General features: G+C 57.7%; 10 protein-coding genes across 10 annotated transcripts; 5 read left to right on the top strand and 5 right to left on the bottom strand.

Moving 5' to 3' along the window:
* Positions 1-3: 3 nt before the first annotated feature.
* E0L32_003209 (uncharacterized protein) lies at positions 4-1,481 on the bottom strand (the record flags this gene model as incomplete). Its single annotated transcript, XM_031137484.1, has 2 exons — positions 4-1,264; positions 1,327-1,481. The coding sequence occupies 2 exons, from the start codon at positions 1,479-1,481 to the stop codon at positions 4-6; spliced, it is 1,416 nt and encodes a 471-aa protein (XP_030998802.1).
* Positions 1,482-2,332: 851 nt separating this feature from the next.
* Positions 2,333-3,307, top strand: E0L32_003208 (uncharacterized protein; the record flags this gene model as incomplete). Its single annotated transcript, XM_031137483.1, has 1 exon — positions 2,333-3,307. The coding sequence occupies one exon, from the start codon at positions 2,333-2,335 to the stop codon at positions 3,305-3,307; it is 975 nt and encodes a 324-aa protein (XP_030998801.1).
* A 115-nt stretch (positions 3,308-3,422) lies between these two features.
* Positions 3,423-5,035, bottom strand: E0L32_003207 (uncharacterized protein; the record flags this gene model as incomplete). The annotated part of the gene is made up of 4 exons (XM_031137482.1): positions 3,423-4,625; positions 4,687-4,721; positions 4,775-4,893; positions 4,956-5,035. The coding sequence occupies 4 exons, from the start codon at positions 5,033-5,035 to the stop codon at positions 3,423-3,425; spliced, it is 1,437 nt and encodes a 478-aa protein (XP_030998800.1).
* Positions 5,036-7,380: 2,345 nt separating this feature from the next.
* E0L32_003206 (uncharacterized protein) lies at positions 7,381-10,394 on the top strand (the record flags this gene model as incomplete). The annotated part of the gene is made up of 3 exons (XM_031137481.1): positions 7,381-7,754; positions 7,822-7,933; positions 7,998-10,394. The coding sequence occupies 3 exons, from the start codon at positions 7,381-7,383 to the stop codon at positions 10,392-10,394; spliced, it is 2,883 nt and encodes a 960-aa protein (XP_030998799.1).
* Positions 10,395-11,436: 1,042 nt separating this feature from the next.
* Positions 11,437-13,212, bottom strand: E0L32_003205 (uncharacterized protein; the record flags this gene model as incomplete). The annotated part of the gene is made up of 1 exon (XM_031137480.1): positions 11,437-13,212. One exon carries the CDS (start codon positions 13,210-13,212, stop codon positions 11,437-11,439), a length of 1,776 nt encoding a protein of 591 aa, XP_030998798.1.
* Positions 13,213-13,738: 526 nt separating this feature from the next.
* Positions 13,739-15,379, bottom strand: E0L32_003204 (uncharacterized protein; the record flags this gene model as incomplete). The annotated part of the gene is made up of 1 exon (XM_031137479.1): positions 13,739-15,379. One exon carries the CDS (start codon positions 15,377-15,379, stop codon positions 13,739-13,741), a length of 1,641 nt encoding a protein of 546 aa, XP_030998797.1.
* A 767-nt stretch (positions 15,380-16,146) lies between these two features.
* E0L32_003203 (uncharacterized protein) lies at positions 16,147-17,175 on the top strand (the record flags this gene model as incomplete). The annotated part of the gene is made up of 1 exon (XM_031137478.1): positions 16,147-17,175. One exon carries the CDS (start codon positions 16,147-16,149, stop codon positions 17,173-17,175), a length of 1,029 nt encoding a protein of 342 aa, XP_030998796.1.
* A 345-nt stretch (positions 17,176-17,520) lies between these two features.
* E0L32_003202 (uncharacterized protein) lies at positions 17,521-18,538 on the bottom strand (the record flags this gene model as incomplete). Its single annotated transcript, XM_031137477.1, has 2 exons — positions 17,521-18,224; positions 18,277-18,538. The coding sequence occupies 2 exons, from the start codon at positions 18,536-18,538 to the stop codon at positions 17,521-17,523; spliced, it is 966 nt and encodes a 321-aa protein (XP_030998795.1).
* A 481-nt stretch (positions 18,539-19,019) lies between these two features.
* Positions 19,020-19,629, top strand: E0L32_003201 (uncharacterized protein; the record flags this gene model as incomplete). Its single annotated transcript, XM_031137476.1, has 3 exons — positions 19,020-19,039; positions 19,132-19,424; positions 19,475-19,629. The coding sequence occupies 3 exons, from the start codon at positions 19,020-19,022 to the stop codon at positions 19,627-19,629; spliced, it is 468 nt and encodes a 155-aa protein (XP_030998794.1).
* A 1,656-nt stretch (positions 19,630-21,285) lies between these two features.
* On the top strand, positions 21,286-21,990 carry E0L32_003200 (uncharacterized protein; the record flags this gene model as incomplete). The annotated part of the gene is made up of 2 exons (XM_031137475.1): positions 21,286-21,349; positions 21,443-21,990. The coding sequence occupies 2 exons, from the start codon at positions 21,286-21,288 to the stop codon at positions 21,988-21,990; spliced, it is 612 nt and encodes a 203-aa protein (XP_030998793.1).
* Between the last annotated feature and the right edge of the window lie 1,039 nt (positions 21,991-23,029).

The following is a 23,029-nucleotide window of genomic DNA, read 5'->3' as shown; positions in this document are numbered from 1 at the left end:
CATCTATTTCAGCGTGACCAGCTCCTCGGCGCTGGTGGGGTGGATGGCCACCACGTTGTCGAAGTCCTTCTTGGTGGCCCCCATCTTGACGGCGACGCCAAACCCTTGCAGCATCTCGCCGCTGCCGAGGCCGAGGATGTGCAGGCCGACGACCTTCTCCTCGGGGCCGACGCAGACCAGCTTGTACTTGGTGGGGCCCTTGTGGTCCGCCTCCATCATGGCGTAGTACATGGCCGTGAAGCTCGTGCTGTACACCTTCACCTGGTCCCTGCCGTATTTCTCGACGGCCTGGGGCTCGGTCAGGCCGATGGAGCCGACCTCCGGGTGGGCGAAGACGACCGAGGGGATGTTGGCGTAGTCGAGGTGCAGCGCCGAGAACTCGGGCCCGCCGAACAGGCGGTGCGCCAGCCGGCGGCCGGCGGCGATGGCGACGGGCGTCAGCTCGACCTGGCCCGTGACGTCGCCCAGCGCGAAGATGTTGTCGACGGCCGTGTTCTGGTACTTGTCGACCTTGATGTAGCCCTTGTCGTCGAGCTCGACGCCTGCGGCCTCGAGGCCGATGTCCTTGGTCGCGGGCGTGCGGCCGATGGCCCAGATCAGGTGGTCGATGTCGGAGAGGACGGCCTCGCCGTCCTTGTCCTTGTAGTGCATCCGGAGCCTGCCGCTACCGTCGTCCTTCTCGACCCTGGATGGCGAGGACTGCTTGTGCAGGTGCACGCCCAGGCGCTCGTACTCGGCCGTCACCGTCTCCTGGACCATGGGGTCGAAGTGCCGCAGGAAGGTGTCGTGGCGGATGAACAGGTGCGTCTCGACGCCCAGCGCGTTGAACATGCCCGCGAACTCGACGGCGATGTAGCCGGCGCCGACGAGAGCGACCTTCTTGGGCAGCGTGGCGATGTCGAAGAAGCCGTCGCTGTTGGTGCCCAGCTCGGCGCCGGGGATCTGGGGCGGGACGGTGGGGTTGCCGCCGACGGCGACGAGGATCTTCTTGGCCCGGACGACCTGCTTGGAGCCGTCGTCGAGGGTGACCTCGACCTCGTGCCTGCTCAGCAGCCTCGCCCAGCCGTGGACGTACTCGACCTGGTCCTTCTCCAGGTTGCGCTCGTAGATGCCGTTCAGGCGCTTGACGTAGGCGTCGCGCTTCTGCTTGAAGGTCGCCCAGTCGAAGGGGGCGGTCTCCTGGACCGAGAAGCCGTAGGGCTTGGCGTCGTGCAGGGTCTCGGCTATCGCGGCGGCGTTGAATGTGATCTTCTTGGGGACGCAGCTGTTTTCCCCGACTATCAGTGTCTTGGTCCACAAGAAGGGGGAATAGTGACGAGAGCTCACCCAACGTTGACACAGGTACCGCCGAGGCGCGCGCCTTCGACGATCATGGCCTTGGTGCCGAACTTGGAGCTGGCCATGCGCGCAGAGGCGAGGCCACCGCTACCGCCTCCGATGACCAGGTAGTCGGTCTCCTTTGATATTGACACGGGGGCCATGATTGCGGGCGCGGAAGAGAACTGTCTGGACAGACCGGCGAGTCTGGATGTTGCCAACTTGGAGGAATGTGTTGTGACTCTGGAGAAGAGCGAGAAGGCTTGCATTGGGCCTTGGGGGGGAGGGAATGACGGCTTGACTCGAGAAGGAGTATGCGGGCGGGGGAGCTCAAGGTGGGGTTGGATCGAGCTTATGTACTCCAGACAAGCAGTAGTAGCTGCTCTTATGCAGTTGAGGATTTTTTTGTAAGCGGCCGAGTCAATGCAGAAGGGCGCTCCCGGCGGTGCAACGATCTGCTTCGGAGAACAAGTAAGCTAGGAGGGGTGTGGCGCCCGGGATGACGTGCGTTTGGTGCAGGATGATTGATTCAGTCGCATACATCGAGCTTCGAATGCAAGGCGGGATGAATCATCAACCAGTGCCAGTGCTCTCTCTCTAATTTTTTTTTTTTTTGTTTTTGGCCTGGCGCGGAGATGCCCGGTTCGCCGAGGCACACCAAAATGGCCCGGGAGATCGCCGGGGGGATCATGTAATCAGACGGCCTGGAGGAAGGGGCCCTGCACGATTGGTAATGCTCCAGCTAGTTACTTGTACTCACAGCCCGTCCCATGCAGTGGGTAACAATGAATTTAGCCCCTGAAAAGGATGCGCTACTGTATCTCTTCTAATTACTACTGGTTGAGATGTGCAGATACATGTACATGTATGTACGGGCAATTGCAAATCATCAAGAAAGGACGGTCCGAATGAACTATTAAAAACACACACCCACACCGTGGGAATTCCAAATCAGAAAGAGTATCACAAAGGACCGGCATTCGGCATCTCCTGCCTGGCTAGCACTGACGGTAGCATGCCTCCTGGCAGGCTGCCTATCGTCAGCCCTTCCTCGAGACTTGCCGACTTACAGAAACTTGCTTTCCACTGCGGGCTCAACTCGTCTGGGACGAGAGCAGCTATTGCCAACCACGTCAACTCCCAGCTCAGCAGCTGGAAGCCCGCGCCGCCAGACTCTCGCATCCTCAGCATCGATCTCGGCGTCCGCAACCTCGCCTACAGTCTCCTGACGGCCGGCGGCGGGAGACGCCATCATGAAGCCGTCGCGAACGCGGTAGGCGCAGAGGCATCCAAGCCTGCTCAGCTTCACACATGGCAGCGGCTAGCGCTGGTCCCACGCCGCGCCGGCGGCCCCGACGGCGCATGCGAGGCCGCGCAGGACTTCAGCCCCGCCGCCATGAGCGACGTTGCCGTCCGGCTCGTGCAGGAGCGCCTGCTCCCCCTGCGGCCCTCGCACGTGCTCATCGAGCGGCAGCGCTTCCGCTCCGGCGGCGGCGCGGCCGTCCTCGAGTGGACCGTGCGCGTCAACTCCCTCGAGGCGATGCTCTACGCCGTCTTTGCCCATCTGCGCGCGACCGGCGCGTGGGCCGGGGCTGTGATACCCATCGAGCCTCGCAAGGTGGCTCCTTTTGTGCTCGGGGAGAGGTCTGGGCCCGGGGAGAAGACGGCGGGGCGCGGTTTGCCGAGGAAGAAAGCTAGCGATGTCAAGAGACTCAAAATCGAGCTGCTGGCTCATATGCTGACGGCCGGCGAGATCGACATTGTCAGTGATGAAGCAAGAGACATGGCTGCGGCCTTCTTGCAACGCCAGGGCGCCAGGTCTTCACGCAAGAAGAGCTCGCCGCCCTCCTCGCCGCTTTTAGGGTCAGAGAAGCTAGACGACCTCGCTGATAGCCTTCTGCAGGGGCTGGCCTGGCTGAGATGGGAGCAGAACCGGAGCACGGCGAAATCCCAGGGTGATAAGGCGGCGCTGATGCCCTTTAGGAACTGAATGAGATACCCTTCCACAAGCACATGTTGATTTGTCTATCGCTATGGGTCACGGCAAATCATGCGGCTCTCCCGCTTTGCGTGAATGCACCAGCTCCAGCTTTCTGATCACTCATCTAGTCGTACCAGTTGACACCATCGAAAGCTCCCTCCTGCTGCTGGGTGCTCACCCACTCCTCGCTGGCCAGGCCCGTCTTCATCCTTCGCTTCAGATCCGACGAGTCCTTGTGCCAATCGCAGGCATAATCACAAACCGGGACTGCGGTCTCTCCAAAGTAGCGGCAGATGGCGGCGTGGCGACACCCTGTGGTGTCCTCGCAGTAGGCGATGAGCTGCTGCAAGCTCTTGATCCGCGCGTCCCTGTTCGATCCCTCCTTGGAGTCCCTCATGGTCAGGTTGAAGACACGGTTGCTGTCCTCGCGGCTGTAGTATAGAAAGCAGTAGCTCGCCTTGCCGTCACGCCCCGCCCTTCCCGCTTCCTGGTAATAGCCCTCGAAGGACTTTGGCAGGCGCCAGTGGCAGACAAATCGCACGTTGTCCTTGTCGATGCCCATCCCGAACGCGGTGGTAGCGACAATGATGTCGTATCCAGGGTCGTTGTTGATCCACTTGTTGAGCGTCTCCTCTTTGGTGTCCTTTGACAGCTTGGCGTGGAAAGGACGGGCGCCTATGCCCTCTTGCCGTAGTGCGACCGCTATGGCCTCGCACTCGTCCCGAGACGTGGTGTAGATGATGCCGCTGACATTTTCCACACGCTGCCCCAGAGCGTCGATCTCCAATCTTCTCTCCTCTGAACCTCGCCTCTCGTAGACGCCCTTCATCCAGGCGCAAAAGTTGTCGAAGCGATCATTGGCCTCGTCGCTAGTAAATCGAATCTCGAGGTGCAGGTTGGGTCGGTACGCGGTCATGGTGAAGCTCTTAACCCTTTCCGGTGTCTTGTCCAGGCCTAATGTCGAAAGTACATCCCTACGGACTTGGTCATTGGCCGTGGCTGTTAGGCACATGATCGGTACGTCAGGAAAAGTCTCGCGGAACCAAGACAGGCGCTTGAAGTCCTTGCGGAAATCATGTCCCCATTCCGAGATGCAGTGCGCCTCGTCAATGGCAATCCGGGCAAGCTCCTTGTGTTGGTATACGATCTTGAGGCGCTTGCGGAAGAAGTCACCGGAGCAGAGCTCTGGTGTCACATAGAGCAACCGCGTGCGTGGGTGGCCGGATGCTAGGTCCTGGTATATACGGTCTCTCTCTTCTTGGGATGTATTGCTGTTGAGTGTCCGCGCATCGACATTGGCGGACCGGAGAGCCTCGACTTGGTTCATCTGCCAGCATTTGTAAGGCGTCGACCTTTCCTCCTCGAGAATGAGTTTGTGTATGACTTACCATCAAGCTCAGGAGGGGTGAGATGACAATGGTGACTTGGGGGCATGTCAGCGGCCGTGATGGATCTTAATTCTGCAAAAAGACTTACTGCCATTGTTAATGACGGCCGGAAGCTGAAAACAGAGGCTCTTGCCAAACGAGGTTGCAGCTTGCACAAATACATCATGATGGTCGAGAGCTGCCTGGATGATCTCACGCTGGTAGGGCCTGGCCGATGCTGTCAGAGCCGGGCTTCTGGATCTAAAGTAAACGGAAGCTGCAACACAGACCTGAATGAGGCTTTGCCAAACTGCTTTCTCAAGGTGAAATCCGGATCGGCGTATGAGTTGGTTCGCACGAGTGTCGGCATCGTGCAGCTCCGGACCTCAGCTCACACCGAGCCGGACGAATGACGTGTTGAGAGTGTGTCCGGGTATGAAACACCAGTCTGGGACGGAACCCTGCAGACTTGATTTGGGGAGGGAACTACTTGTACCTCCAGTCCCCGTGTTTGCAACGGCGCTTCGCCACGAGGGGACCCGTGACTGTTCGTCTCCGTGAAGAGACCATGCCAAGTTGACCCGTTGTCATTCGATCTCGAGACAATGTTCAAGCATACGGCAGGATAAGTAGTACCTTTTGAATAGATTTACGTCATTTTGTCTTAGAGCACGAAGCTCGGGAAAGTACGTAAAGTCGGTACGTTTTGGACGCGTTGTCGCGTAATAATATTGGATCGAAGCCAAGGCGAGATTGTTGCCAGTTTACAGTTGATCTGCGGGCTAGGCCGATGATGTTCTAGAATCCATCTCCAGCTGTGGTCGCTACCGGGGTAAAGTGCCCAGGTGTCTTAGGCACACCCCACCCCAACTCTGCCAGGTGGCTACAGGCATTATTAGCTCGGCCGCTAGGCAGCCTCCCGACACAACAAGCGCTGACGAGGAGCAAACCCATTGTTTCGGTAGACCCTTGAAATCGGCCATATCGCTGTCTGATCTTGGTCGCGTCGGCCAACTCCTGGAATGGTCGGTCGGCCGGGTTTTGGGCTTGGTACTGTAACTTCGTACGTACAATATTGGGTGGGCAGTTTAGCTTCCAGTCCAGAATCAGGGCTGTATGTCAGGCTCTCTCTACCTGTATGTTACCTATCTTAGGTATTGTCCAAGCCTGGGCAACAGAAGAGCAAAGTTACCATCCAATACTTCATACATTAGCTAAGGTAAGCTTTTGATTCCTAGGTTTGCCAGGTCCGATGTTTCAGTTCCCAAAGCATCATTCCACTGGCAGGAGGTCTTGTCGCAGGTATTCTTGGTTGTCGCTCTTCGCTGTTTGCGTTGCCTGCTTTTGAAACATCTGATCTTTGCTGGCGATGGCCCCTTTGAGTTTCGTTTCGTTTGGCAATGCGGCTGGCCAATGGACGGCGAGACGGATGCCTTCTGCGATCGGAATGGAGCGTTGACTGGCGGCGGAGCGTGCGTGTGCCTTGCATTTGTGCGGCGCGCTAAGAGCCAGCGTCCTCGGGATCCGTCATGGATGTCCCGGGCACCTTAGCAGACTCCTGCAGGAATTGCCACCCGGAGGGAGGTGTTAGCACTGGCCCCCAAAGGGCCAAAGGGGTGAGAAGACAGCCAGGGGGCCCGTTGATGACACGCCCCTTGCGAGCCCAATCCCCACGCAGGAAACAGGGTGCCTGGCATCAAGCTTGCAGCGCTCTATTCCCAATCAGGCCCGGATCCACCGCGGCACCCCTCTGGAAAGCGTGTGCTCAGAGGCGTGCCAGCGTGCCAGCGTGCCAGCGTGCCACCAGAGTGGAGGTGTGCCAGTGCCAGCAGCGCACTTGCAAGGTTGGCGTGAAAGTTTGCCCGCCCGCCCTGGAAGTTCAGAATCCCACCCTCCAGGAGCTCCCTAGAAACTCACTACTCCGTAACTCGGTACGGCGTGTGTGCGGTGCCCCAAAGGCTACAAGGCTTGGCTGAAGTCGCAGCCCGCCCCCCTTTCCCACACCACACACGAACCGCCAACCGATACTGGTACCGTACCGTACACCCCAGTCATCTTCCTCCCATCCAAGCTCCCTGACAAGGGCACCACGAAAATTCTATTCCTCTCCTCAATCTCGTAGCGACGAGGGCCCCCCGACGAGGTTCTACGCTGCCTGGCTTCCGTCCTTTCTCGCCACCATCGTCCGGAAGCAGCACGCATGCTTCGCTTCTGGTCTGTTGGCGTCGTCTCTTCCCAGTGAGACCGACCCTCTTCTCTTGCATCCCATCACGCCCTACAGCCGCCCAGCCGACCTCGTTCGCTTCTCCCCTCCGGTCTGCGTGCTTGAGCTGGGAGGTCGCCCTTTTTCCCGCGGGTTTCCTACGCCATTGATGAAAATTGCTCCTTCCTCCATCGAATCGAAACACAATCATCGCGAGTTTCGTGACGGACCCGATCCTCCCTCCCTCCCTCCTCCCTCCTCCCGTACATATAACCATTCTGCGATCTACCTAAATACTTCTGCCATGACGGCCTCGAATACTTTGTTCACACCACGGACGTCCCACAACCAGAGACTGGCTTAAACAGTCTGGGTCTTGTCTGTTCGCGTTCGGCTGTGGCCTGGCCGGCACAGAGGCGCCGTCGCTGAAACGCCACACCTTCAATTCACTGACGCAATTGCTTTTCGGCATTCTTGCTCTAGCGTTTTGAGTATTTGGACGCCGGTGCACCATGGATCGGCTTGATCGACCTTCAGCTCTCCCGCTGGGCGGAAGAGGCCTTCCAGAGAACCCAGCTCAGGGTCGACGAGTTGCTGCCGCTGCTGCTGCCAATATCCCACCTCCCCCGGTGCCGCCCATGCCCAATCTTCGCGATGTCCCGTCCGTATCAGTCTTGTCGGCATCCGCTCCTCTGTCAGCAAGCCAGGTACTTGCTCTTGCCAAGGAAGCTATGGCCGATGCCCGTCGAGAAAACCGGTCACAAGCCGCTGAGGCGAGCGGCGTTAGCAACGAGCTCAAGCCCGGCCTTACGATTGACCTGAGCCGCAAGAACATCCAGAAACTACCCGATGAAGTGGTCGATGTTATCAAAGGGGAATTGGAGCGGTAAGCTGTTGAGTATGCATACCTTCGTGTCTCGAGAACCGGTCCGCTAATGCATAGCCGTTGACAGTTTGGCTTTGTCCCATAACAAACTGACCTCCTTTCCGACCAAGTTCTCCGAATGCCTGTCCCTGCGCTATCTCAACGTCAGGAATAATGATATCAAAGAATTCCCACTACCTGTATTTGGACCCCCCTCCCTCACAATTGCCCCGTGTCCGCTCATGTCTAATTATCTTGCCGTAGCTCTGTGACCTGAAATCTCTGGAGATCCTGGATCTGGGCCGCAACAAATTAAAGGTGCTACCGCCGCAAATCGTAAAGCTGACATCCTTGAAAGTGTTTGCTGTGCAAAAGAACCGCATCGAGGAATTGCCGCTCTGCCTTGCCGAAATGGGCTCCCTTCAGGTGCTCAAGCTGGACGGAAATCCGATCAAGTTTCCGCCGCCAGAGGTCTTCCAGGTCCAGGCCACCAGTCCGCCCAACGAAGGCTACCTGGAAAAGAACGAAGTGGCAGAAGTCGCCGTGACGTCACATATCAAAAAGTTCCTCCGACAGAGAACCCAGAACGAACGGACGGAATCTGACGCCGGAGGTGATGAATCAAGTGAAGGGACGGAGACGCCAAGGCAACCGATGAAGCGCGTCGTAAGTGGACGCTTCCCCATCAAAGTGAACGGCACAGACCTGCCCGACCTTCGATCTCCCTCACTGTCCAGGCCACCACCCATACCCACACGCTCCCACTACCGCGGTCTATCCCAACAAAATACGGCTGTGCGCAGGCCTGGAGTCATGCCCTTGACCATCAGCAACGCCAATGAAAGGCTGCGCAGCAATTCGGAGACCTTGTTGCAGCCCTCACGCGCTGAGCGTGCAGGCGATCGCTCAAGGCGGATGGGCATCGTTTCCAAGAAGGCTCAAGAGCTCGGGACACTCGACGAAGTGGAGGCTAGCAACCGATTCAGTCACTATCGCGGATTAAGTCACGGTTCAGCGATGCAAGGGAGCGTGGTCCCGGTGGGCGCAAAGAGCCCCAACAGCCCTGGCGATTCCTTGGTCACACGCCCCGTCTACGTGCGCCGCCTTTCGGTGCTCCCGGAGCGCAAGCGTGAATCGAAGTTCTTCGACCCCGTCCTAGAAGCTGCCAAGGGCATTCTATACTCGATTTTCCAGATCCATCCCTCAATTCAGATGCTGATGGGTCTGACAAACGATGGATCGACGCGGCGCTCAAGCCTCGAAATCGTGTTCTATAACACTACTTCACATGTCGAGGAGCTTGAGCGCGAAATTCAGCGGCACGATCCTTCAGTCGTTGACCCCGAGAATCATGGCAGCAGAGACAACGAGAACGTCCATCGAGCCTGCGTCACTCTAGTCAATGCTTATGCCCACGTATGCTCGTTACTCGCGAGCAACGTTGACCATTTCATTGATAATGGTGACCCGCGCTACATCCGGACACTTCTTTTGCAGTTGTACAACAGTATCATGGAACTGCGCGTCACGGTATCCCAGCTCACACCCGACGAGAGCACTCAGAGAAGGGTCAACAAATCAGCAATCGGGAGGACGTTGAAGCCTCACTCGCGCGAGAGCTCTGTAACGCCGACAGCTGATCGGCCCTTGCTCAACCAACGCGTGGCTAGGTCCAACTTTATACACAACCCTAGTAATCTGCGCGTCGCTACAGACGTCCCAGCTCCTTACGTGAATGGCATGAACGGCGGAAGCAGGACGGCCACCATCGTCTCGGCCACGCCTCGATCTGGCGAGTCGTTCGTCTCGTCGGGGAGCCGCGGCCCTACAGGCGACTTTACAGAAGAGGACCGTATGTTTGACAGGATATTCTTGTCGCTACAGAAAACCTCGGATCTCGTCATGCGGATCCTTCCGAATTTCAACCACCAGTTTACCTTGGCGTTGAGAAGCGCTACAGCGCAGAGAGCGCCAGACCGAGTCATTTACTCATGGCGAGTCCTCATTTCCAAATGCTCCACAGCCATACAGCAGTGCGAGGAGCTGAAGAACCGCCTGTCCATGATCAAGCTCAAAGAGCCCGGCCTCCGCACGCAGGGCGCGTTCTGGACCCTGTGCAACAACTTCATCCACTCATGGGCAGAGCTGGCATGCAATGTTAGGGAATATATGAACAAAATCCAGCTGCCAATCGATACGAGAACGCGCCTTCGACCGGTCCAACAATGCATGAGGGAGCTGGTGGATCTGATCCTGCAATCGCCGTGGTCCTACTTCATCAAGCAGGGTGCTCTGTATGCTGGGGTCACCAGCCCATTATCTCAGCAGGTTCAATTACCCATGACCCCCCAGAGCGCGGCCCTCGGCCCTGCCGTACAGGCCACGGTGCCGTCTACGCCCCAGAGCGCCTCCTTCTCTCAAGCTTTCTCCGGGAACGTTTTCGAGCGAGCCGATGCTCTCATCTCCATGGGTGGCATTTCCATGTCTCGCGGAGGCACGTTGTCGTCGACGTCGGCTTCTTCGAGCTTCAATTCGATCAGTACTCTGCCTAGCAATTCGGACGGCGTGATGACGCCGTCCTCGACGATTAGTCCAGGTCCGCCTGGAGGCATGTCGTTTTCTGGATACCGGCAGGGCAATGGCAGCAAAGATGCCTTCTAATGGTATTTTTTTATCCACCGCTTTGTTGGATACCCAACATCACCCCTCAGCCCAGCACGGAGACTTGGGCTCCTGCACATACGTCGGGCAGAGGCATGTTCAGTACATACCTGTCTCATCACAGCATAGTACAGGGCGTTTTCTTGCTTCTTTTGTTTTGGTGCCCAAGAGCCGGTTTTGTATAACCGTGTGCCATTAACTTGTAATGTGTTCTTTTCTGGCCTTTCTTGTTCTGCGGTCACGTTTTGGGACAGTTCTCCTCCGTGGACTTGGGATCATCTACTACTACCCTTTACACTCATTTTATCATCTCGTCACTCATTTCGTCACTCATTTACAAAGATACACCAATCAGCATCGCGTCGGCGTTAGGAAGGAGGAGGATGGACTTAACCTAGAATGCGCATGGCTACAATCCTTTTTTTGGGCGGGCACTGCAGTGCTGCACTGTGCCTTATCATGAAGTAAAGGGAGGATATCGGTCTTGCGTTTGTTCATTTTCAAAAGCTACAGTTAGGTTCACCAGGCACATCCAGAATCCAGAATGGAGAGGGGCGTGGACATAGTATCAAACTATTGAAAACCCTCTTCACTTGTTGCTTGCACCTCCTTCGTCATCTTGCGGTGCGTATGGCTTGTTGTCATTATTACTTGAAACGTGCTGCAACTTGTACGTGCAATGGGCCACCTGCACCAATACGACGGACAGGGCAACAACAGCACCTATGGACTGTCTGCCACCCGTTTCAGATGTCGGTGGTTCCCTGCGCTCCTCCAAACGGCAATGTTCCAAGTTGACGAGGGCTGCCTTGGGAGCATTGGGCAGACCGCCGTGGGACATGACGAGGCTGGATCGGCATCGCGTCTCAGGTTGTCGATCTTCTTTGCCCATCCGTTCATCAGCCGCGTTGATGAGCCAGCACGGAGATCACTCTAAACCATCGGCCCCCCACGTCCAAGCTGCATATTGCAAAAAGGTCATCAGTGACATGCTCGGTTAGCGGATCCGAGGCGGCCCTTGTTCATGCGGCTGTTTGCCACATCAGGTCATGGTCCTGGGGGGGGAGGCGGTGGCCTCGACGTTCTGGAGCACCTGGCGCAGAGACGCCTCGGGAGGGTCCCAGACAATGTCCTTTATGTCGCGCCTCTGCCTCGCAGGGACGGATACCGCGGGTTTTCCGGGCCCCGCGCCGCCGCCGCCGATCTCGATCTCTCGCTGGTTCTTGAACATGAGCATGGGCCGCCACGCCTCGCCCTCCCGGAGCTCCTGCTCGTCCTCCTCCTCCTTCCCCAGCTGCTGCTGCTGCTGCTGCTGCTGCTCCTGCTCGCGGCGGCGGGAGACGCAGCCGATCGCCCGCCTGGCGCGCCAGCTGACGCACCCGTAGAGCAGCTCCGCGTCGGCGGGCGTGCCCGCGTGGTAGAGGCCGACGCCCCAGCTCGCGAGCTGCAGGGGGTCGCCCGTGCCGAAGGGCGTGAAGGCGTTGCCGACGTTGTTGACGCCCAGGCACGCGTCCAGCCCGTAGTCCTTGATCAGGTCGGGGACCTGGAGCGTGCCCCGCGGGCGCGAGTGCGGCGCCTGCTCGTCGTCGTCGCCGCCGCCGCCGCCGCCCGGTTCGCGACGATCTCGGGACCCCGAACGGCGGTGGCGGCGGCGGCGCAATGCGGCCAGCATTCGCTCGTAGTGGGTGTTGAAATCACCGAGCTTGTCTCGCGGTGTGCTCTCCGCCAGGGCTTCGATGTCTAGCATCTCTCCTCCGTCTCGGGCGCTTCCTCCGGCGGGACGCCCCATCATGTAGATGTCGCTCGTGGGGAGGCCGACGAAGTGGACCGGGAGCTTCCAGGCCCGGATCAGGGCGGCGAGATCTCGGAGGTCGTCGTGCGCCAGGCGCGTCAGCTGGGTGCAATGGCCCAGCACCACCGTCTTGGCAGGGTCCGCTCTGCCGACCCAGTCGTGGGCGTGGAGGTAGCACAGGACCGCGTACACGAGGGGCAGCTCGTCCGGCCGGGAGTAGCCCCGGTGGTCGTGGTCGCCGAGGTTGTAGTCGAGGTGGAAGTCGAGGTGCAGGCCGCGCTCCAGCGCCGTCCGGACGGCCCAGTCGATGTTGGCCAGGCTCGTGCCGCGGCTCGCCTCGACGTACGGCGTGGCTCCCAGCACGTCGACGTCGGCCGCGTGCTCGCGCAGCGCGCGCTCCATCTCCCGGCGGTTCTCGCCGCCGTCGTCGTCGTCGTGGTCCGCGGAGGAGGAGGAGGAGGAGGAGGAGAAGACCGGGTCCTGCGCGAAGGCGCAGACCTGCACGTCGACGAGCCCCGCGAACTGCCGCCTGAGCTCGGCGGCCGCGGCCACGCCCCGCGTGCCCGTGACGCGGTCGACCTCGACGAAGGCGCGGGCGCACGTCACGCCCTGCGCGTAGCCCGCGGCGAGGAGCTGGGCGCCGCGCAGGCGCAGGTCCGCCGGCGTGTAGCGCTCCTTGGCGCGCGCCGTGTTGCGCAGGGCCTCCTGGAAGGAGCCGTCCTGCGGCGCGAGGTCCGCGTAGTCTGGGTGGTCGTGGTCGTGGCGGTCTGGCGACGACGAGCGAGGATGGTTGCACGTCAGGATGTAGGCCTTGTCCAGGTGCACGTGCGGGTGGCACAGAGTTGGTAGCACGACCGATGGCGGCGGCGGCGGCGGTGGCTGCTCGCCTTCCGTGGCGGTTCCGTCGTTGTTGGCTGTGGCCGCGGCGGCCGGCCGGATAGACGTGATGATATTGTCATTGGCTATGTCTATGTCCCATGTCGTCGAGCGTCCCCTCGAGGGCAGAATGATGTTTCTGAGCTCCATGGCCCGCTACTTCAGACACTGTCGGAGAGAAGGGTGTCCATTTACATCATCATCATCATCATCACCACTTTGTTGGGTGGAGGATTAGTCGAGTAATTTGGTCCCCGCACCATCCGTCCCCACGGGGCACTAACACATCCCAAAGCGGTAATAATCAGGTATCGAAGACATCCTTGCAGCACCTAGTTTTGGAAAGGTTCAAGATGCCTCTGCAAGTGATGGTCAGATTAGTTGACGGACTGCTAACAGAAGTACTTGACTATCCATCGAGCCCATCGGATTTAGGTAGTGAGATAGCCCTTCCGAGTTCTCGGGCAAGGATGTGACAAGGATATTGATTGTTAAGATCGAGGTAGCTCCTGATGAACTTCCGTCAACTATTCAGACACCCACTTGCTCTGAAACCCCCGTGATATCTAATAGATAACATTTATACATTGTCTTTTACTTGAATGGAGATTGTCACTATTGCCCTATCCTCAAGATGGATGCTATGTACCCCGTCATTCCTTTACGCCCAGCAGCCCTAGAACTTCCCACTGCCCATGAACGATAGCAACTCGTCAAAAGCGTCCATGTTGCCAATGCACCCAACATAAGCGTCCGGTCGGACTAAGACATACCCTGGGCTGGCCATACCATACCGAGCGTGTAGCTGCCCATCGAGGTCTGAGTAGGCCCCTTCTCCGTCCGTCGCCGCATTGAAGATTCGGATCACCTTGACGTGGTTGTCGGTTTTAGATAACTTCGCTTCGAATCCGGCAAATTCTTCGCTCCTGAGGGGACCTTGGCCGACTCCCGCGAAGAGAAGCAGGTGAGAGGAGGGCCCATCACACAGGCTCTGCAGCATCACGACATCCCCGCTTGCGGATCTCAGCTTCCCATCCCGGAGACGATCGCCACCCTCGACGGGACCCGAGAACCCGCCGGCCGTGTACACAACAGAGCTGCCCCGGTAGTTGATCGTAAGTTCGGATATGTATCGCAGGCCCGCGGCACGGCGCTTTGCACTGTTCGTGAGCCACGGCAGGACCCAGGGCAGGAGGAGGTTTCTGCACATCCTCCAGACGGGGTTCTGCCACGTGGCGTACGAGAACATGCGGTCTGTCGTGTCGACGACGTTCTGGCCGACGGGGCGCCTCTCGGCGTCGTATGTGTCGAGCAAAGCATCCCGGGCTTCGCCTCGCAGGACGCGCCCGAGCTTCCACCCCAGGTTGAAGGCGTCTTGCATCCCGGTGTTCATCCCCTGGCCACCGGCCGGGCTGTGGATGTTGGACGCATCCCCGGCAACGAAGAGCCGCCCGTCGCGGTACTGGTCTGCCACGCGGTGGTGCAGGTGGTACTTGGCAAGCCAGGTCGGGTCGTGAAGCGTCCCTGCGCCCGGAGGCGCCATCTCGGCGAATAGTGCCCTGAACTCGTCCACTGTCGGCTGCTCGTCCATGAGCACCGTCCCGTGCGCCTGGAGCTCTTTCGACCCGTCGTGGATGGTAACGAGACGCCATTTGCCCTCCTTGAGCGGGAACATGGCCAGGGTGGCCGACCCGAAGCAGAGGAGCAGCCTATCCCGCGGCAGACTGCTATCAGAGACGTGGAAGTCGCCGAGGATGAACGTCTGGGGGTATGGTGCGCCTTCGAACCGAAACCGGCCAGCATGGCGCACGCTACTGTGTGCTCCGTCGCATCCCACGACGTACCTGACGCGGAGAGTCTCGCTGAGCCCGGTGCGCTCGTTCTCGAGTTTGACCGTGACGCCAGCCCCGTCTTGGGTGATAGCTTTGGCGATGACCGGCCGCTCAATCGACTTGTCGTACTTGGCAAGACATTCGTCGAGGAAGTGCTCCGTCTCCTGTTGTGGCACACAGAGAGGGAATGGGAACTCGGTGTCTGCCATGTCGAGACCGTCAAGTGACACAGTCCCTGCCTCCCGCTTATTAGTGTATAAGTTGGCGCCGTGCAGCTCGAATCCACGAGATAGGAGCTTCTTCGCCGTGCCGTGCCGGTTCAACAACTCGAGAGTACGAGCTTGGACGACAAGGGCCCGACTCTTGTCAGACCGAACGGGTGCTTTGTCTATGATTCGGTAGGACACATCTTGCATGGAGAGCTCGAGGGCTAGAGCCATGCCAGTCGGCCCTCCGCCGACGATTAGAACATCCACATTTGCCATACTGTACTTGTAAATGAAGTAGAAATAATCTCAGTGCCGAGAGGCTTCAATGAATAAGAGAATAGCATGGTCCAACGATGAACTGATCTGTGCGAGCTAGGTGTATTGTTATATAATGGCGAACGAGACATGGATCGCCTCCATCATTTGAGCCAAAATGCACCTCTATTTCTCCAACTGTCTGGTCAGGTCATTAGCTCCAACACCATCGCGGCGAGTTGTGAAAGCGCGAGCCGACAGAGCGGCCGCCAAGCGCCGCCAATACCCTCCCGCGAAACCACACTGTCTTACCCGAGCCCTGAGTTGGCTTCGGCGACGGCGTAGCGGGCAAGGCGCGAGGATCACGAGTTTACACCCTCCTTTTGCATGTGGCAACCTTGTGCGACCAGACTGGACCGTCCCCCGAGCGCACGGCATCATCTAAATAAAGTACGAAATCGGATCAGAAGACTTTCATGGCTGGGGTTCTGAAGCTGCCGGAACCTCCAAGTCGGCGTCATCGACGACGGGAACTCAAAGGAAATCTCGCTCGGGCTGATTGACCTGATCCACCCCGCCGCATGCACCGGCCCTTGTGACCTGGATGCATCCATACATTACTTTGCGTTGTCACAAGCCAAACGGTTCAGCTTGCGTCCGCTCCTTATTAATAACTTTCTGGCAAACTAAATCCCCAGGAACTTGAATCCCGCAATCTAGTGCGGTTTGACTAGATAAAACGTCCCGCTAGTTCCCGCCTCAGTTGTGGGGGTTCTCCAAACCAAACAATGTCATCATCAATAGCCTCGTCATCGCTCAGCGCCCCCGAGCCGTCCTCTGCGTCGGCTTCCACGGCCACCGGCCATGCCAGCACGGCATCGCCGCCTGCACCCTCCACCGCCACGTCCGTTTCCTCGCCCCAAGACCACCCACCTCCTCCTCCCCTTCCGCAAGCACAGCATGGCGCCCCCCAGCCACAAGACCAGCAGCAGGCCCTGCCCCATCCACCGGCCGGCGGCCTCGGCCTCGGCCTAGTCCCACACCCGGACGCGGCACCCGGCACCGAAGGCGCGGCGGGTCCATCCGCTCTCCCACCAGCAGCAGCAGCGCCAAGCAGCCAGGCACACCAACCACCGCCGCCGCCGCCGCTGCAGCGCGCCCTGCCCCGCCCCTCGACGCAGCGCGAGATCGACGAGGCCCGCGCCGCCGTCGTCGCCTCCCTCGGCAACATGCTCGACCGGGAGCTCTCGTCGCGCGCCGCGGCGCTGCACGCCAACGACGCGGCCATCGCCCGGCAGCGGCGCGACGTCGAGCGCTCGACGGCCGCCCTGCGCCGGGAGAACGACCGCCTGGCCAAGGAGGCCGACGGCGCGGCCCGGCGGCTCAAGGAGGTCGGCAACGTGCAGAACTGGGCCGAGCTGCTCGAGAAGGACTTCCTCGTGCTCGAGGAGACGCTGCGGCTGGCGCGCGAGGGCGGCGCGAGCAGCAGCGGCGGGAGCGGCAGCTGGACGGGGAGCAGCAGCTGGAGCGGGAGCAGGACGCCGAGCCGCGAGGGGAGTAGGAGCGGGAGCAGAGATGCCGGTGGCGCGAGGGAGGCCTGCCCAGATGGGCCTGGCACTGGCCCGGCCGCTGCTGCCGCCGCCGCGGCTCCCGACTTGAGCAGTGTACCTGGTCAGCAAAAAGATGCGGACGGGGACATCACAATGGGTGATGAAGGCACAGACTCATCTCGAGTCGACAAGGGCAAAGGAAAGGAGATAGCAGCTCCCGACGACGGCAGGTCCAACACACATGCGCCAGAGAATGTTGGGACGTGATGCGCTTGGTGATCGAGTTGTGCAAAGTCGATGAACGCAGCTAGAGGCAACTGTTTAAGCGTGACTCGCCGCCTGTTGGAATTGATGATAATGATGCTATGACGGAACGATATGAAGTATTTATTGCTTTTATGGAGTCCTTCTCACAATTCCCGGTTCAATTACTTTTTATATTGAGATACTATATGCCTTTTCATTAGTGTAAAATGCTTCATAGTCGTGTTGATACACGACATCCATTCGTTTGCTGCCCGACTCCTCATTCCTCAAAACATCTAAAGTTGTCTTATAGTACAAATGCTTGGGAAGACATTGGTCTCCATAGCATTGTTTTGCCTTGTCCGTTCAGATAAGACCCGGAAGCATAGTGTACTTCTTCTTCTTGTACTCATCGGGGAACAGACGGCGAAGGGCCTTCTCCTTGTCGCGAGACCACGACGCCATGTACATAATCCCGGTGAGGATGAAGATGACGACGGTAACATCACGGCTGATGAGGATGACCATGAGCCAGCCTAGGACCTCGAACATGTAGTTGGGGCAGGTGACCAAGCTACTACCAATGCAGGATGGGATGCCCTTGGCGGTGCTGTTCTTGGGGCGCAAGCTGACGAGGTGCACATGCACAATGGCATTGCAAGCTTGGAAGACGGCCCAAAGCGCGACGAGCACGTAGTCGAGTGTGGTGATGCCAGACCTGGGCTCCGCGGGGAACCTCGCAGGAGACCAGGTAGCGTAGATGGAGAGAGCGCACAAGAGACCAGCCTCGCCCCAGTAGAAGGCCGAGTTCCGGAAGATGTTCCAGGCGGGCATGGTGTTGGCCGCGAAGCGATGTACAAAAGCCGTCTCAAACTCGCGCTTGAGGAAGTGGAGCTGGAACAGCCAGAACAGTAGCCACTGGACATCAGTCAAGGGAGTCTTGTCGGTGTTTTCGTAGAACCAGGGAATGTTGAGATACGGCCGGATCCAGACGAAGAGTGCGTGGAAGAGGATAGGGCCAAAGTATTCGACCAGATAGACCGTCCTCCACGCGAATTGAGGACCTGTAGCTGCACGTCAGTAGGAGATCCTTCCTTCAGGTAAAGCAAAGGTTTCACGTACCTAGATCTTGCACCAGCAATGCTTTGGACGAGACGACGTTGCTCTGGGCATTGACCAGGGCTTTGCGGTCGCTGAAGATCTTGCTCGTCTCAGGATCGAAAATGCCGATGCGGTTGTAGTCGCCGACGCCTGCCTTCTTGGCAATGGCCATCTTGACGTCCTCAATGGTGGCCTCATTGGGGATGTCGACTGAGGGCGGAAGACGCTTCACCGGTGGCTTCCGCTGCCGATTCGCGAGCTTGAGGGTGATGGAAGGCGCCATTTCTGCAGCGAGATCTCCGACTCGCGACGAATGAGGGATCGTAGGGGCGCGGACACAGAGAATGCAGGCCAGGAGTTGGGCAGCGGACGGATCGGAGAGAGGGCGTCAATGTGTAGAATTCGTCGAGCCGCCCGAATTTTGGGTTGAGCGTTGAGCTTCGACCTGGTACGCCCGGTGGGGCCGAGGCAAGTGCCAACCAACTGAGCTTGCTGTGTGGAACAGGGCCCTTTTCCACAGTTTCTCACCCAACTGTAACGTCTCCCTTTTCCACTTCTTTTTCACATGCCAAATATGGCATCTTCCTTCAATCACCACTTGCGCCTGGTGATAAGGCTGCCATATGAACCACTTGAACATAATTATATCGACTTCTCATTTACGTAGACAGTGCCAGAACTTCCCGGAAGTTCCTCCAGCGAGCGAGAGCGCGCTCGCCAAGACATCATTCACCCTGGAGATAAAACTCTCGACGCGATTCGGCATGGTTGATAGGACTAACGAGTATATTTATTCTCACTATGCCCTATGCACTACTAACTGTTGCATTTTCTTCACCTTTGGAGCGACAGAAAGCCAAGATGAATGTATTGCAGTCGAAAGAAGGAGCAACTCAAGTCTCGGACATGCCTCGTTCCAACCGCACTTGCACCTGGTGGTGAAGATGGACATCCTAGCAACGATGCGGCCCCTCCTTGGTTGTTCTGTACATATCTTCGGGACACCTTCCGAGATGCTCTGTTCCGCGTCAGCTCGTGTCCAACATGGGCCGGCCGCCGGGCCGCCAATGCCGATGCCGATGCTATAGAGGATTTGACTTACTCATTGCTGGCCGATCGATGGGCCTCGTCTCTGTTCATGGCAAACAACAGGACCCGTGAGATCCGCAGTCAGTGCGGTGGCAGATCTCATAGTTTGACCTAATCACCATCTTCCCAGTCCTGACCCCGTGGAGGGTGGAAAACTGGTGTATCACCCTAGGCCGAAGTGGCAAAGCGAGGCTCAAATGCTGCTGGGAAGAAGATCCAGTCGTCTTCGTCGGAAAATGGCTCTGGTTGGGTGACTTCGATGTTGACCTTTCGCTCCGAGATTGAAGTGTCAGTCGAGGGAACAGACTCTGCGTCATCCCCAGACCACGATTTGCAAGCCGATTCGTCAGTCGATGCAACCGGAAGGATCTGAACGTCGTGTGGCGGGATCGATCCAGCGCATTTGTTGGCGTCTACCAGTGCTTCAGCTTCTTCATCAAGGAGTCAGTATTCCAGTCTGATCTGCAATGGAGACAGGCGCTTACCGGCAGTTGTCGGCAAGGGATCAGGAGCCTCCTAGGCCACCGATGCCTTGACAATGTCGACCAGCTGTGACAGGTAGTCTCCCAACTTCGGGCTGCTGGGGACGTTCTTGGCCAGTGTATGGCCCGTGGTGTTCATGGTGGGCAAGTTGCTCGGGACCTCCATGGCAATAAGGTAGTGATTTCGCGCTGCCATGCGAGTCAGTATTTTATTCCTGACCACGGTGGAATCGAGATCTTACAAAGAGCAGAGGTGAAGGTGACGAGTATAGCCGCGGCGACTGGTACAGACCGAGATTCCAGACCTTGACTGGCTTGGTTGAGGAATAGCAACCTAATCCATGGGCATGACAGGAAAAAGTCGCCAGCTGAGAGACCTGGTCGAGGTAGAGAATTGCAACAAATTTGGTTGGAGAAAGAAGGCAGAGCCTGAGACACAGGTGACGGGGAATGGATGGCGATGTTGGAGCCGAAGCGACAGGTTCTATAGTCCTCGCTAACAGGGATCAATAAGTGCGAAGTCGCTGGCGAGATGTATACTCGTACCCGAAGTGACTACCTAGGTAGCAAGCATCAAGTGATGGCTTACCGAAGTAAGGCAAAGGAAGTGCTGGGTTAAGCTTGGCGGACCCCAGGCCTGGGAAAGATATAGGTACTCTGCCTAGCCACACAAAACAAGACACCAAATTCGAACCATGTCTTCGCAATATATTGGGCTCCGTGGCCATATGTACGTGCCTCACAGGACTTCTGAGCTAAGGTATGTACCTGGTCATATTTCCACGGCCTGTCATTGGACTGCGAAGCAGTGCGTCACAACTATGAATGTAACGACGCGCAAACGCTTCTGACGATGCTAGGACTTGTTGTCAAGAAGTGGTGCAAGCGTCCCAAACTGCGTCGATACTTGCTTGCTGTACTCCGTAAGTACCGACCCAAGTAGGTCTGGTACGTGCTGGGCGTGCAGGGGTCGACTTGACAGGTACAGCGGTACCTGATTGCATGATTAAGAGCACGTGACTGCCTACATTCTGCCCCATAAAAAACAAACCTAGGCTTTCTTCATTCGCGCGTGTGTTTTGAGGGTCCAGTCAATTAGGGCTCGAGAAAGTGGACCCGGAAAAACTGAAAGGGCGACAAATTTACACGCACTAGACGCACAATCGATCATCCATCAAAGTGGTCCTGAATTTTCTCGTCTGCGTTTTCCACACCTCGAATTCCCCACGACCAAATTTCCACAGATTGCGCTGGTGAACTTGCGAATCATCAGGTCAGTACTCGAGATGCGACGGAACCCTTTCATTTTTGGAGATGCGATGTCCTGGAACTGCGAGGTCACCAGGCAAATGCCGGGATGCAATCGCGAATCCCGGCATTGGGGCGCCTTTCATGTTCCATTCCCCTCATGACAACTTCAGCTTGCTAATAGTTGCCTTGCTCTGCAGAAACCGCAATCATGGGTATTTCCAGAGACTCCCGTCACAAGCGTTCCGCTTCGGGCGCCAAGCGTGCCTACTACCGTGCGTCGTCCCCATGAATACTGAACAATCGAAAGCCCGTATCGTTCAGGATGGGTCACATCCTGGAACATACGTTCTGACCTCCGTCAACAGGGAAGAAGCGCGCTTTCGAGCTTGGCCGCCAGCCTGCCAACACCCGTATTGGTGCCAAGCGTGTCCACGTCGTCCGCACCCGCGGCGGCAACCACAAGTACCGTGCCCTCCGCCTCGACTCCGGTAACTTCGCCTGGGCCTCGGAGGGATGCACCCGCAAGACCCGTGTCATCGGTGTCGCCTACCACCCTTCCAACAACGAGCTGGTCCGCACCAACACCCTGACCAAGTCCGCCGTCGTCCAGATCGATGCCGCTCCTTTCCGTCAGTGGTACGAGGCCCACTACGGCCAGAGCATCGGCCGGAGACGCCAGCAGAAGCAGGGCAAGGAGGCCGCTGAGGAGGTCAAGAAGAGCAAGTCGGTCGAGAAGAAGCAGGCCGCCCGCTACGCCGCCGAGGGCAAGGTCGAGGGTGCCATCGAGAAGCAGTTCGAGGCCGGTCGTCTGTATGCCGTTGTCTCCAGCAGGCCCGGCCAGTCCGGCCGCTGCGACGGTTACATCCTGGAGGGCGAGGAGCTTGCCTTCTACCAGCGCAAGCTGCACAAGTAGATGGGCTGACGGGCTCAGGAGGTGGAAAAAGACGGGGTTGGGTTTCTGGTCTGGGTGTTCAGGTCTGCGACCGCTTAGCGGTTTTGCCATATCAGCACAAAGCACCTGCTACTTGTGATTTCTTCGTTCATCAATGCATGGAAACGGAAGGGGATCATACGGTCAATCAAAACGAAATAACTTCACAGCCCGATTCTACATGTTGCAGTGAGATTATTGTGTGTGTGAAGACTTGGACTATCATGATACCATGTTTTCTGGCTCGAAAATAACATCCATCCATTCCGGTATCGTTATTCGCACCTCAATTGAGCCGCACTGTGAGGTATGTGCGGGTGCAACGGCTCTAGATCTGATCTACCAAGAGACATTGATTGGCAGCGCCCTAACCCAGACCCATTTCCTGATCTCATTCCTGATAAAACGACAGGTTGCAGTTGCAATTGACATCCCAGTACTTGGATGATATGATGGTCTGTGGCCATGCAGGCTATGCCACTACCTCAGAGATATTGCTGCCTTGGCTGCTGCCCGACTGTCGCTCCTTGGCTCAGGATCTGGCTATATACTCGGTATTTTAGGTACCAAGGTAGTAGTGATGTGAAGAAGGGTGAAAGGTGTCTGTCTCATTAAGAGGTCACAATGAATAGCCAGCTCCAAATAATGAATGGACCACTCTGGCTGGCCAGGTAGAAGGCAAGGCTGAGGATGGGGGCATGTGAAGGTGGCATCCAGGACTATTAACATTCAAGCACCTATTTACTCAAGAGACAAATGCATTCTTACGGTTCTTCAAGAGAGGAATTCCTCAGCTGTGCTCTAACTGATGTAGACGATCTTTTCTGTAAGAGGCCCCCTTCGCGTGTCTGCCCTCCCTGGATAGCACAGCCCTGAGAACGCGAATCAGGTGTATGCCGGAGCAGGAGCCACTGTATTGCTCTGGAGGGTGAAAGCATATTTCTCGGGGAGCTTTTGCACTAGGACTTATGCAATACTCAAGTATCAAATACCACCGCGATTTCCACCCTACATTTCCACC

This window comes from Thyridium curvatum (assembly GCF_004353045.1).
Source record: "Thyridium curvatum strain D216 chromosome Unknown NODE_14_length_560046_cov_85.173820, whole genome shotgun sequence".
NCBI lineage: Eukaryota > Fungi > Ascomycota > Sordariomycetes > Thyridiales > Thyridiaceae > Thyridium > Thyridium curvatum.
The sequence above is the reverse complement of the archived record's forward strand: the minus strand, read 5'-3'. Positions and strand labels throughout refer to the sequence as shown.